Source organism: Fundulus heteroclitus, chromosome 15, assembly GCF_011125445.2.
Source record: "Fundulus heteroclitus isolate FHET01 chromosome 15, MU-UCD_Fhet_4.1, whole genome shotgun sequence".
Lineage (NCBI taxonomy): Eukaryota > Metazoa > Chordata > Actinopteri > Cyprinodontiformes > Fundulidae > Fundulus > Fundulus heteroclitus.
In genome coordinates, this window is record NC_046375.1 from 27717538 (window position 1) to 27732306 (window position 14769).

The 14769-nt window shown below is 41.7% G+C and overlaps 1 protein-coding gene across 1 annotated transcript in view; it reads right to left on the minus strand.

Annotated features, from left to right (window-relative positions):
- cdk19 (cyclin-dependent kinase 19) overlaps window positions 1-14769 on the minus strand; it is a 62763-nt gene that overhangs the window by 13547 nt on the left and 34447 nt on the right. Inside the window, exons 5-7 of the mRNA XM_012878271.3 lie at window positions 3403-3460; window positions 831-962; window positions 8-151 (exon numbers count right to left, since the gene is read on the minus strand). Coding sequence (XP_012733725.1) covers window positions 8-151; window positions 831-962; window positions 3403-3460 — 334 coding nt within the window. The remainder of the gene's footprint in view (window positions 1-7; window positions 152-830; window positions 963-3402; window positions 3461-14769) is intronic.

Genomic DNA, 14769 nt, shown 5'->3' on the forward strand with positions numbered 1-14769 from the left:
TGCAGACCTGCAGGGAAACCCATCACGCTGAATATCCTGTCCAGCTGGTCATGGTGGAAAGGATTACTGGTCTTGATGTCCTCCTGGCGACAGTGGAAGATGGGCTCCGACGTTAGAAGCTCCGCAAAGATGCAGCCAATTGCCCAAATGTCTGATGCAAAAACATACGGTTTTAATAATGAGTAGTATGTTGAAAATAGTTTTCAATCTGACACATAACCCCAAAGCTCAATTAATTGGCTTCATATGGTCCCAGATTAAGTATTGGATTGCTAAATAGAAGTCCCCAGGTGTTTTGCTGATAGGTTCCTGGGGATCGTGCATCTTTCTGTTTTCTAACCATTTTAGTATTATTTATTAGTCTGCTTCTGTTCTTTCCTGCATAAAGTTGCATAAATTGCTAATCACTCCAATGTGTGCCTCCCAAACTCTTGTCTGCCTTTCTGTCCTGCGACGACCTCTACAAACCTGACAATTTAATTTTGCCAGAATAATTTCCAGGTTCAGCTTTCTGGAACCGCTCTGGAAATACACCACCCTAGTCTTGGGTGGACTAGGGTGGTGTAGGGTTGTTTTTAAACAATTTTTCTTTGCCAGGAGGTGCAGATAATATGAAGTTTAAAGTCATGGTTACAGCACATGTTTACTTGGTCACTATTTATGATTTCCATACTGCAAAAAAACCCTATAAAGTATCTGGATCAGTGTGGACAGACACTTGGCGCCACCAGTTTGGCCTAGAACAACTAGAACAACTACATCTGGACAAGCAGACAAACACCTGTTTCATGGGTGAGGGCTGCGTCACATGCAGGATAAATCAGACTCACCAATAGCTTTGGTGTAGTGCCGGGCCCCAAGGAGCAACTCAGGAGCCCGGTACCAGAATGTCACCACCACAGGGTCGAGGTCTGCCAGTGGCTTCAGGGGAGAGTTGAAGAGTCTGGCAAACCCCATGTCAGCTGCAAAAGACAAGATGTGCTTAGCAAACAAAGGCGTTATCTGACAATGATATGAGAGGAGTGAAGGATGCTGTCAGGGTCAGAGGCATTATCACATGTGGTATTATTTTAAAACCCGCTACAAATGTGTTTGACACACTACTGAGATGGTAAACAGTGATCCATATCCACTATGACCTCCTTCTACATCAGAAGAGATTTTACATTTTTAGACACTTTCCTAAAATGCTGGTTAAAGAACCATCTAAGGTAGAGATATTCACCGAGAAACTGGCTGGTGGCCCTTTATCAGTCTATGTTCATAGTGATGGGGTGGGGGGGTCACTGATGCTTGGCTGGTGAACACCAGCCCTCCCCCTAAAACTAGGGTTAAAACTGTCCTTGTTAACAAAGCTTAGTTAGAGTGGCTTAAGTTACCCTAAGCTATCTCTATAGTTATGCTTCTAGTCTTAGGCTGCTGGAGGACCTCAGGGTCTATTTTTCTCACTAGAAATGGTAAAAATAGTAAATGGCTTATACTTGTTTAGCGCTCTAACCAGTCTGACGACCTACAAAGCGCTTCACACTACAGTTCAGTCATTCACCCATTCAAACACACATTCACACCCTGACGGTGGTGAGCTATGTTAGCAGCTACTGCCCTGGGGGCATGCACCGGCACCACCAGGCCCTCTGACCACCACCAGGAGACAATGCAGGTGAAGTGTCTTGCCCACGAACACAACGGCAGAGACAGTCAGAGCGGGGGATTGAACCGGCAACCCACCAATTGTAGGCCAAATCCCCTACCATTTTTTTCTCTGTCATTCTTTTTCCTTCATAGTAGCTACACCTGGTCTGGCGTTCTGTCAGCTGTTACATATTCCACAGAAGACAGATAATTCGCTATTACCATATAACGTATAATATAGCTTGCTCAGTATGAGGGATTGCTGCAAAGCCATCAACAATGCAGACGACTATCCACTGTGGCTCTACGCTCTGTCAGGAGGAGTGAATGCTGCTTGGAGAGACTTGATGCAATCTACTGGGTTTCCTTAGAGAGGAAACTTTTTGACCAATCTGTATGATTTAATTGGATTTGACTGAGTAAAGTGCATTGAGATGACATGTATCATGAATTGCTGCTATATAAAAGTTTGAATTTGAATTGAATTAGAAACTCAACAATCTCATGTAGTGAAGGCACCATAATTAAGTTCTCACATTACGTGGAGGTAGTTCTTGTGAATAGAAGACATGAAGTCAGCTACTCTCTGTCAGTGAGGTGTGAATGAAGTCAACACACTTCATTTGGGGATTGTTAATTGATACATGTCAATTTATATTCAGGCAGAGACAGAGTACAAGATTTTAACAGATAACAGGAATCCAGCGTGAAGGAAGGTTTCTGCATTCTATAGAAAATACTTAGTCATGCTAGCTATGCTAACCAATGCTAAAGACCGATTAAAGCAGCGCTGCCCAGCTCCAGTCTTGGAGAGCTGCTGTCATGAAACTTTTAGATGCATACCTTTTCCAACACACCTGAATCAAACTGCAAAGTCAGCATTCAGTCATTCAGCTCTGCAGAGACCTTTGACAATAAGCCATTCAATAGATTCATGTGTGCTAGAGAAGTGATGCATCTAAAAATAGTATTGCTTTCCAGGACTGGGCTTGAGAACCCGTGGTTTAAAGTATCAGCTCTGTAATCACTTTGTCTGTGTTTTAAAATAGTAAATCCGTTTCCAAATCCCTAATTTAACATGGCTGCTTTTGCAGACGTTGTGTCTGTTCCTAATATAAGTAATTAATTACTGCTCACAGAAGCTAGGAAAGATCAAATTATTATTTTTGAAGAGTCTCCTACATTTCATAATACCGTTATTATGGAATCTGCAAAAACTGGCATTAAGTACAGGTCATTCAATTCTGATCGGTGCCTCTCTAATATAGAGAGAAAGAAGCAACACCTTGAAATGATTTTACATTTGAAGAAACAAGAGCCAGTTAAATTGACCACTTTTACAAACATAAAACTAAATATCTAAACTAATTGAGAGCGTAGTTATTTCCTTACTCCATAACTGTTGACTTCTGACCTCGTCCCTGCAGGCTCAGCCCTGTGAAGCTGGGGTCAGTGTGTCCAGTGAAATCCTCCCTAGCTGCAGTGTTACTGCTAGAGTCTGGCTGCACTGCTAAAACACCTTAGTACTATTAGTGGGAGGCTTTAAAAATAGATTCCAGCTCTGCAGCATTACCCTTCAACAGTCCCTGGCCAGATGGCTTATGTAACACTGATCTGAGCTCCCTGACAACCTCTCAAGGGAAGGGTTAAACATTGCAGCTCGCCCCACAGTGAAAAGCATTACCCACCCTGTGCTGAGGATATCGGCACATCTGCACTGTATATTAAACCGATGTAAAAGCATGGCAGTTTAGAGCATATTTTATTTACCGATTTTAACTCTTCCTCGTTCAGGACCTTCTCCCATCACCAGGATGTTGGCTGGTTTCTGTGGAAGACAAACAACAACATACTTTAAACACACACGGCACAGTGAAATTCTGTTTCTGCAGCTTGTCAGGAAGCGCGCTGCACAAGGCAGTTTAGACAAGATAAGCGCCTCTGGAGGTGAGAAGGTGGAGGGTCTTGTTAGAGGGCCTGACACTGGCTGCTCAGCCAGGCAGAGGGCCTCTGGCCTCCTTCTGAACAGTAACCCAGACTGGCTGACCTGTACTGAACCATGCGACCACATGACCGTCAGTCAGACATTTTATGAGGGTACACCAAACACTGGGCTACTGACGGGAATGAAGATGAACTCACAAGCACACAGCTGAGTTCCTTTACGTGTAGATTAGAAACTAAAGAAGCATTTGTTTGAGGATGTGTAAGATGTGTTATTTTGCTTCATAAAAGTTTTTCTTCTTAACAAGTAAACACAAATCACAGCAATGACAAAGGGAGAAGTTGTAATCTCATTTAGAGGGTTTCAGATACATTTCAAACTGGGAGGCTGCTTTGAAGAAGCAGTAAACTAGCCCCTGCACATCCTGCACTTCTTCACCTATTTACTTATTTCCATACATTTCACAGGTAAAATCAAAAAATTATAAACTGTCAGATGTTGGAACAAGAGATGTGAAAAATAAAAATGACTGGTGACCAAATCTGATTTTTTTTAATCCTGACTGGCACAAACTGGTGACTAAAATCAAACCTTTTCCTGATCACTGAATGCATTTTGGTTTTCGGTTTGAAAGTTGTTACTGATGGAAGAAAACAGAAGGTTATCAATTTTTGTATTAAGTGTTTAAAAATATCAGAGGAAGCCTTTGTGCTATAAGAAGCTATTTAAAAAGAAAATGCCTGCTGTATTTAATGCTGCAATAACAAGATTTCACTAGGTGCTGATTTTTTGTTTGCCATTTCAAAGTTTTGTGTCTGCAGTGGAACATGCTGGATTCTTACCTGTCACCGTTAAGGTCTATGTTCTCTAGGGTTCTACCATGTTACTGTTACAAAATTCAATACTTTTCCAGAAGCAGTTTTCTAGATTATTAAATTTTTTAAAGACATTATTGACACGTTGCAAAATATTCCCCCAGTTTGGCTTTCCACAAATCATCATACAACGCATTGCTGAAGCTAGTTTCTGATTGGACAGTATGGTAAAGTAAAATTTTGATTTGCCATCTGGACAAACTTATCAGATCCATCCAAATCTATAATGCTGAAAGATCTGGAAAGGATTATTCTACATTAAATAGTAGTATTTTATGAAATGGTGCATTCAGACCAAAAGCGTTTCAGGCATGAAAAAGGCATCCAATGCTTCAAGTTGGACACTTGTGCACTTTGAAGTCAGACTCTTGACATCAAGTGTCAAAATCGCTTTAGAAGTCCAAGATATGCATCTGAGCAAACTATGGACAGATGGGCATTGGGAGGCGCTACCCTTTCCCTGCCATTCTCTTGTGTACAATGGCAGATGCAGTCGAGAGAGTGGCTTGACCTTATTTGATGAATAAATCAAGAGAATGTCGCGGTTGGGTGCCTCTGCTCCGTGCCAGGGTTCAACCGGTTAATTCAGAGGCATTCAGAGTTTGGTGAATTTCACCATTTGCTCCAAGACCTGCATGCATATTAGGGTCACTTTAAGCGCTATTTTCGTCTTTCTTGGGCCCAGTTTTGACGATCTGCTGACCCGCATCAGCACCTGCATCTCATACCAGGGAAACCGCATCTCATACAAGGTCAACAACTATAAGGGCTCTATTTCAGCTGAAGAGTGCCTGTCTATATGTCTGTGGTTAGTGGGCATCTTTCATTAATGAGGCTTAGCAGTTTAATATTGTTTATATGTATCCTTTTAAGATGTACTTGATTCTTGAATGCAACATCACAATACTGTGTCACAACGCATGTTATGCTGTCCAGGTGTTTCTGTCAACAATAGGGCTATCAACATTAACTGCTAATCAGATATATTTATTTTCAAGTTCTGTCTCACATCCACTAGAGCAAAATATACATTCTCAGAATAAAAATTCAGCTTTTACATTTGTAGTGATCACCTGAAATGTCGTAAATGACAGAACGGGCACAAACCGCGGCAATACGTTTGTCCTCTATTGTCTTCAAGACACTTTGTGGGATTTCCCAGATTCTTTCTAGTCCTTCCGTCACTACATCACAAAGCTAGGCTTCTCTGATTAGTTGATGTGTCGCGTAAACTATTTCCCAACTCTTGCGTCTGCTGTTTGGATGCACTGTACACCCTTTAGATGATTGAACGCTCAAAACGAACAGTGCTCGATGTGTGTCCTCTCAACGCCCTGAGACGTGCGTGCACCATAGTCTTCACATGAACACCAGAACCCCTGACACTCAAATTGCATTTGGTCTGAACGCACCATAGTAAAACCCTAATTTTACAATTTTACAAAAAATTAGAATTTTGACTGTGAAACCAAATCAAGACCGAGAACCTTGGGTCCAGTTTAAAACCCCAAAGTAAATGGATCTAGAGGCCAAAAACCCCAACTGTAACAGTGAAATATATTTAGGAATAAATGTATGTAGATGTTTCTCGGAATAGAATTTTCCGTATATTTTCATTAGTTTTATCCAGTTATTCTGCACTTCCTTGAGTCAAAAAAACATTACTAACTTAAAAACAAAAATGTTTAATGAGCTGAACAAAACTTAAAATAATGGTTATTATTGTAATATAAATCCATGTGAAAAGTCTCAACCATGGCAGGAAGTAGGAGAAATATTTAAATGATTTATAATAAGGTTAATCTGCTTTTCACTAGTCAACCTATAAGTAAGGTGAGTTTATAACTACCCAGTGGTCTCAAAAGGATTTGGTCTCTATTAGAAAACCCTGCTGCACATTTGCTGCAGGGAGAACATCACCAGATCTGTGTTTTTGATGCTCACAGCTGCCCTCTCTTGCAGGAGGACTCAGAATCTGCATTTAATCAAACCGTCTGTTGAATCTCCTAGGGGGTCTACGGGCAAATGAACCCACTGACCCGCCAGACACCGACCTGCCTGGCAAAACCGCTTTGTTGCTATAGAGACGGCACTAATAAGGAGGTCTATTATTCACGCCAACAACACGACCCGCTGCGATCACAAAACACAAAGAGGAGCGTCTCTACAAAGAGCCGACAAGTTCAAGCTCACCAGCTCCTCTGACATTCTTCACAGATTCTGTGAACATCATTTTATCTCCTCTATGGTGTTTAAAAGACCTGATGTACCTTTTGGACAAGCATAGAACTGAACAAAATCCTATTGTGTGGAACTGAACACAACAACAAAATACTGACATACTGATACTGATAATACTGACATCATAGGTTGTTCATTTAAATGTGTCGCATGTTAAAAACAACAGCATTAAAAAAATAACCAAAACTGAGTCTTCCGTTTGAATGTATCCAGGGAAGTTCATCAGTTCCAGTTGGCCAGTTTTAAAAATGGATCAAGGGCTGAGGGAAAACCTTCTCTGTCCCTGTGGGGAGACAGAAACTTGGTCCTTAGGGACAAAGCCTCCTTTAACAAAACATCCACATATTTGTCTTTACAAATGGGTCAACCAGGAGTCAGGAGCTCACTTATAAAACTGATAAACAGGAAATCTTAATGCCTATAAAGTGGGAGCAAACAGCCCCAACAATGTAGTAAGTCAAGGAAATAAACCCCTTCCTGCTTTGTATACATAACTATATCGGCCCCAAATTGTAATTTTAAGGACAAGTTTCAGTTACTCCTTGCCTAACACAGCATTGTGGTGTATCTGGGACACAGGTTTTATTTTTAACCTTTGCAGCCAATCTGCTGGATAAATGGCTCTGGATCTTTCTTAAGCTATATTTAGTTTCCTCGTGTCTCCTTTGCAATATTCACAGCAGATGCTGTTTGCAGAGATGAGTACTATGCTTTGTACTATCGGACTGAGTATAAAATGACACTCAGCGTCGTGCTTTGCATGTAAACCACATGCAAATGTTTACTTCTTTGAATTGAGAGGGAACCATATTTTTTCCCAGGTTTAAAATAACCCGTCTTTGTATACCTTAAATTATTCCTAGATATTTGAACTTTAACCTAAATCCTCAATGGAGTCCTACTGCGTCATACCCCTGCCATGCTATTGGTTTTCTGTCTTCTATTGTAATGGCATAAGATACACTGTCTTAAGAAGATAATGCTCTATAAGCAGCTTTTTTAAGTCCTGTTAAAGAAGCATTTGTAATGTGATCTCTGGCTTAGCCAGGTTTCAAAGAGTTTTTGGGATGTGAAAATATACTGTGGCACTAGCTGTGGAACTTAAAGATGTCATATATACTGCACACATGGACTGCTGGTTTTGAATTCAAGTACAGCTTTGCAAATGTTGTGACCTACCAATAACAGTTACTTAACCTCATGGTACACTATGCAAACACTCTGTCTGCACCAATGAATATTCACTGGCTTTGGGATGGTGAAGGCTTGGATTGGCTTCAATAGCTGCCAGGCTTATTCTCTTCTTCTTTTTCTCCTCTGAGCAGACAACATATAAACCAGTGCATTATTTACCGCCTCCTAAAATAACTAGATAAACCTGTGTACCTGAGTGGAACATCATTGGACAACTGAATAAAAAAACAAATGAATAGTGAGGTAGGAATATTTAAATCACCAAACAGGATCAAGTATTACGTGTAGTTGAACTTTGGACTAACTGCAAGTTAAACAACTGGATTTGCAACTTGCATATATTGGTAAATGTATACCATGCTCCGTCCTGTACTTTGGACGCTTGCGTTATCAAGTTTAAAAATCTCCTTTTACGCTAAAAAATTATCATAAGATAATGATCAAGATTGTTCCTGTAAAAAAATCTCAATATTTTTTGCCATATTCCCCACCCCTATGTGGGCCAATCAGCTTAAAATTAGGTTATTTTGACAAATTAGTGGACAGTTGCCACACAGAAGGGAACATAAAAAAAAGGTTCCTTTAGTCTGAAAGTCCCAAGTCTTGGTTAAACTGCTGGGGACCCTGGAAACCATTGGATCCTTCTAGACAAGGCAAGGAAGGTTTATTTTTGAAGCACAATTCAGTAACAAGATAATTGCAAGTTCTGTATATGAACAAAACATAAGAAAAGAAAACATACAGAGGAAAGTACATTCCAGTGGAATAGTAGCAGTAGTTCAAGATAAGTTGTACTACAAACTTAATCTAATGATTTTTCTGTGAACTACAACAGTTTAAATTGAATATTAACGTTTCAAGGCAACTCTAACCAATAACATTAGAACCTTGATTTAAAGGAACTCAGGCTTTCAGCACTTTTACAGTTTTCTGGAGGTTTGTTACAGATAAGTGGAGCATATAACTAAATGCTGCTTCTCTGCGTTTGGTTCTGGTTCTAGGTATGCAGAGTAGGCTAAAGTCAGAAGACCTCAGTGGTCTAGATGGTTGATACACTGATAACAAGTCTGTGATGTATTTAGGTGCTAAACAATTCACGGATTTATAGACTAACAGAAGTATTTTAAAGTCTATTCTCTATTCTCTGAGATACAGGGAGCCAGTGGAAGGACTTTAGAACTGGGGTGATGTGCTCTGCTTTCTTACTCAGTGAGGATGCGGCCAGCAGTGTTTTGTATAAACTGCAGCTGTATGATTGACTTTTTAGGCAGACCTGTGAAAACACTGTTGCATTAATCAATTCGACTAAAGATAAATGCATGGATTAGCTTTTCGAGATCCTGCTGAGACATTAGTTATTAATCCTGGAAATCCTGGAAATGTTCTTCAGGTGATTTAAATCTGAGCCTCTAGGTTAAAATAATTTATTTTTTATTAAATTACATTTTTAACAACTAAGGTGTCTTAACTGAACCATACTGCTTTATTTTGCTGCATTAGATAATAGAAATCTGCGATAGACTGGCGACCTGTCCAGGGTGTACCCCGCCTCTCGCCCATTGACAGCTGGAGATAGGCACAGGCACCCCTCGCGACCCCAGCAGCATAAACGTGTCGGAAAATGGATAAATGGATGGAGATCATAGAAATAAAATATCTCTCTGGATAAACCAAACATGAACCAGAAATACCCAACCCTTTCATTCTGTCCTTTGTGAATAATATTTTATGTTTAAAATTGATTAAACAGAGGTGTTATTGTGTCAAAAAAGCGCACAGAAATGTAAAAAATTAAATGAGGACTAGACTGAGGGCCCCCACATACTAGCACAGACATGAGCCCATTCCCAGCGAGTCCACGCAGACAGGTATGTGCAGAGCAAAATTTTTATGACTATGTACGCGGTATCATACTATAACCTGCTCGGTGGCAAGAAGTCTTTACATCGAACTCTTTTTATATGTGACACCCAGCTTGATACACTGAGCTGCTCCAAGCAGGCAGTCGCAAAAGATGTGCGGCATTACAGTCCCTCTCTCTTCACACTCACAGATGGGGGTGGGTGCTTTCTGGGGAAAAAAACGGCTCTAGGTGCTCTACTGGCTAATCAAACATTTTAACATCCCACTGGCAGAAAGTTAGGAAAATGTAGGAATGTGTCACAAGAAATGTAGGCAATAGGTACGCTCGACTATGAAGGGTTAAAAGTTAGCGCGATCCATGCGGTTCACTGACTTAGACTTTATTGTCATTCAAATGCACATTCACAACACACATTTGAGCGAAATGTAATTGCAAGGCTCTAAGTAAAAACATTATAAATATAAGTATTTGTCAGGAATACAAAGGAAAACCAAAAAAGACATTTAAATGTACAGAAATATATATAATATATATAAGACTATATGAATAGTGCAAGTATATGTAGCAGCAGGATGTGTTGCATCATTGAACAGACCATATCATAATGGAGAGAATGCAATTACTTAGTGCAATTGAGTTCACAGCGACCATGTAAAGTGACTAGTTTTATATGTGTGGAGAGGGATTATTGGGGCTTTACCACTCTTATTATGTGTGGAATGAAGCTGTGGTGTTGTTCTGCACTTGATGCTGCTGAACGTCTTAACAGAGGACAGCAGGGTGCCCATTGGGGCCTGTTTGGGACGTTAAGCGTCCTACGTTAGAGTTTTTGTGAGGGATCCCTGGAAAACTAAAGGGGAACCTAAAGCCAACTGTATACAGCGCCAGCCAGATGACCATTAGAGACGGTTGATCATTAACCTGCTGAGAGACCCAACCATGACTCATCTTTTACATTACTGACAGATTCCACCTGGTTTGTATCTAAAATCCTTGTTCATTTCAAAGAGTTCATGTCTGGACTTGCTCTAAAAGTTTCTCTGATGGATTATTAATAAGAAGTTTCTAGAAACCATGATCAACTTTTAAAAAAAGCATGGTTGAAACAATGCTTCAGTTCCATTTATTTAAAAGGGAATTGCTTAAGGGTACCGGCGATTTTACCATAGGTGATAAAACAAACAAAAAAAAAATCCTTGTGATATATTACCAGTGTTAAAATATGCCACTGCAAAAAAGATTGATCCTTCAAGGCTTTGTTCGCATCTTTACAAAAGACATTTGCCCAACTCTGTAGACAAACATAACGAAAGCAGAAAGGGCAACAGCTTCAGAGGGCTGACTACAGTAAATGTTCCTTCCTGTCTGGATGAATACGTTTTCAGTTACAGCTGTTTTAATATGTTAGTCTAAACCTAACCATTTGACAGATGCATCGTTTCTCAGCGACACTCTTCCTGTCTCCTGCCATCCAGGTGAGCAGGGATGGTACAAGTGAGTCATTTCCATACAGCGAATGATCTTTGTTTGGGTTACCTGCTAAGGCAACACCCTAGGAGGGCTGTCAGCTCCGCACTGAATGGAAGCTTTTACATAACCCCTGAGGCACGCCACGCAGCCTCCAGTGAGGAGGGTGGTAGCAAGAAAGGAGGTGGGGAGAGTAAATAGGGGGATGGGCACTGTGCAGTGGTGCACTGCAGAGCACATGCCTGCTTCCAGACAGCCAGAGCATGCTACACACGAGCACAAACAGACGCTTATGTAACAGCCCAAGTACTGCAGCCATGATGGGAGTGCTGGAGGGAGCACCACTTCCCCACGGATACACAGAGAGCCGCAGATTACATGTTTGCAGTGCGGTTCCTATTTTCTAACTCTTCAGAGGAGTTCTGTTACAGATCCCGAGGTCATTTTCCAGAAGGCATCAACAGCCACTCACTTCTTTTTCTTCCTTGTTACTCAGTCAGTGAGAGAGAAGCTAAACAGGCGAGCACCTGCACGAAGGGCGACAATCGGGCAAACAATGACAGCCAGGACAAACTACACAAGCCGGAGTTTGAATAGGCTGTGGCCACAATGGCAGGAAGCCCTGGCAATGAAACATTAAAATAACAGCCCTAAGGGTAATACATCAGAGCTTTATCTGGCTGCAGAGAAAATAGTTGTGCGAGGACGGAAGTGTTGGTGCACCGATAAGACTGGCGTGACCTTCACGGAGCAAAACAACCAGACTACCGCTGTGGGAGAATTCAGAGACAAACAGGTTTCACTTTTATTTCTGCACAGTAAGCCTCTGTTCATCTAAGTCAAGTCCGTGACATTACGGTTTAGATTAATATATAAAATGCAACATTTTTCCATAGTGTTTGTCTCAGCTGTTATGAGAGTTAAACACAGGCTGACAAGCAATGGTAGCCTCCTGGATATTGTTGCACTGATTTGAGGTGGGAGCAACTCGAACTTGGAAGCCTTCCTGCTGCTACATGAGCGTCCTTCCACAGTAGTGAAGTGTTGGAGTGTGCCCGGCTCCAGACGCACTGCAGAACAGCTTCTCATTCGCAGTTCGTCTTCTAATTTCCCAGCAGCTTGTCGTATTCCATGCCTTAAGACCATAACGTAGATCAGAGCAGTTTAAAAGTTGCTCTACATTTCCTGGTGGTCCCGCTGCTGATGAGAAGCTGCTAATATCTAAAAGCAGCAGCAGGAAGAGCTTGCTCTTTTATTTGCAGTAATTTACCTCTGCTACTGCAGGGCTGTACAAGACAGCATTGTGAAACAGTCAGTGTATCATATGTCATTTTATGTAGGAATTTGTTTGTTTTTTTCACATCTACCTTTTTCAAGTAAAGTATAGCTGTCTTTTCTTGCTGAATATATCAGCAAATGAAGCTGTTAGTGTATCAAGCAAAGCTCAAAGTTCACTGCGACTTCAAACCACAGGGACAGAGGTAAAAGATATCCAAGTGCCTGGAGCTGCACACTGGGAAGGTTTCAGATAACTATTGACCAGCATAACAGCACGTGTTCCTGACAAAAGCCTGGCCCAGGAGGGCAGACGGTCACAGGTTCAGTGCAGCTGACTCTGGAACGGAGCAGGGTCACAGCGGCGTGGCTCAATGCCAACATACCTCAGTGTAGGACCACATGTCCACTGGACAGCTGAAACAACCTCGGTTACCCCTGTTGGAAACCGGTACCTGCGAGGGACTCAGCACCCAGGCACAGGGAGGATCCACGCCTGCAACGTGAGCTAAGGTTCCCACATGGCAGCACTATGACGACTGTGACCTGTCTACAGTCAAAACAGAGACCTAACCATTATATCGTTGTTTATTTGGAAACACAATTTCAGACAGCTAATTAAACTGAGCGCTTGAGTGTTCCCAGGTGCAGCCGCCGGCTGGACTGTTCGCTGACACTGGTTCGGTTCCAGTTCTGATCGAGTTGTGCTTGAGATTTTAAACATGTCAATAAGTCAAATGGAGCTATTTAACTCAGTCGCATAACGTTGGGTGACACACACTTCCCCGATGAGTATGGAAAGCAGCACATAAAGGGAAAGTAGAATTCATGTCAAACATTAGCCTGAAGGTTGTCAAACATGTGATACATTTGTTTAACTTGAAGTTTAGAATCTGTAAATGACTTGATTAACTCACTACCGGGATATCTCAAGAGTAAGAGTCAGCTCATTTTTACTGACAAGCTGTGATTTCAGTGCTTTAAGTCTCTGGGTTTACACATCAGGACAAAGTCCAAAGTTTCAGAGCAAAAAATGCACTCTCATCTGTCACTTTTTTAGGTACACCTGTTCAATTGCTTGTTAGCACAAATAGTGATTCAGACAATCCATTGCCTGCAAGTCAGTGCATTTAGCCATCTAGATGGGAGGGAATAAAAGTGCTGCTAGTGCCAGACATGCTTGTTAGGTCTTTCAGAAACAGCTGATTCACTGGGATCTTCAACGACAAAACTCTGTTAGGTCTACAGAGAATGGCCCAAAAAATCAGAAATAGTCAACAGCCGTTGAGTGGATGAAAATGCATTGTTTTTTTACGTGTCCTGTCTGGCTGTGTAGCACTAAGAATTGCTGTCTTAATGCCAAAGACAGCCCAACAGATTTACTTTCACAAGTGGAGCATTACTGCTTTAGCTATAGTGCTCCGCTTGCTATGCATGCAAAATCTTATTTTGGGATTATTTAAAAGTCAATGGACACGGAAACGGAAAGGTAAATGAGAAAGAAAGGAAGAGAGAAAAGTCAGGCTTAATGTTAAAAGAGAGAAAAGGTGACAAAAATAGAGCAGAGGAAAAACAGAGTTCAAGATAACATCCTTGGTGTCTGTTTCGCCTGCTTAAAGAGAGATAGAAAGAACTACAGAACCAACACAAAACATATCACAGGAACAAACAGCGTACGCCTTTGATAATGTCACTGAAAAATATGCAGTATTATTTAATACAAAATGATATGGTTTATCTGTATAGAAGTGTATCTGTAAGCACCTGGATCCAAGCACCTGTGGGTGTTTGTCAGAGTGTGCTTGTATAGCTAAGGTTTGTCCATAAGAAAAATGCTCAATAGTAGTTGCGAGGAGCCAAAGACCTGCCCCCCAGGGCGCCGAGGCAGACACCAGGGAGACCAGAACCCCAGACACCCAAAAGGTTCCCCAGAGGGCAGGACACCAAGGACAAACACAGCCAGCTACACCAGAGTAGATCCAGCCATGGGCCCAGAGACCCGAAGCCCAAAGACCAGTCACCAGGAGTGAGCTGGCACAGACCCGAGCCCCCACCCCCGGACACCGAGAGCCAGCAGTGCACCAGCGGGTCAAGGCGCCAACCACCGGCAGGAAGTCTGATGGGGAGGATGGGCCCCACAATTAGAGGAGACCTGAGATGTCCCAGTAGTGGGGGGTGACCCAAAACCCAACCTTCCAAAGAGACAATCACAGGCACATTCATATTTACATTCACAGGTGTATCGGTCTAGGTACCGATAAAATGCACAATCACAC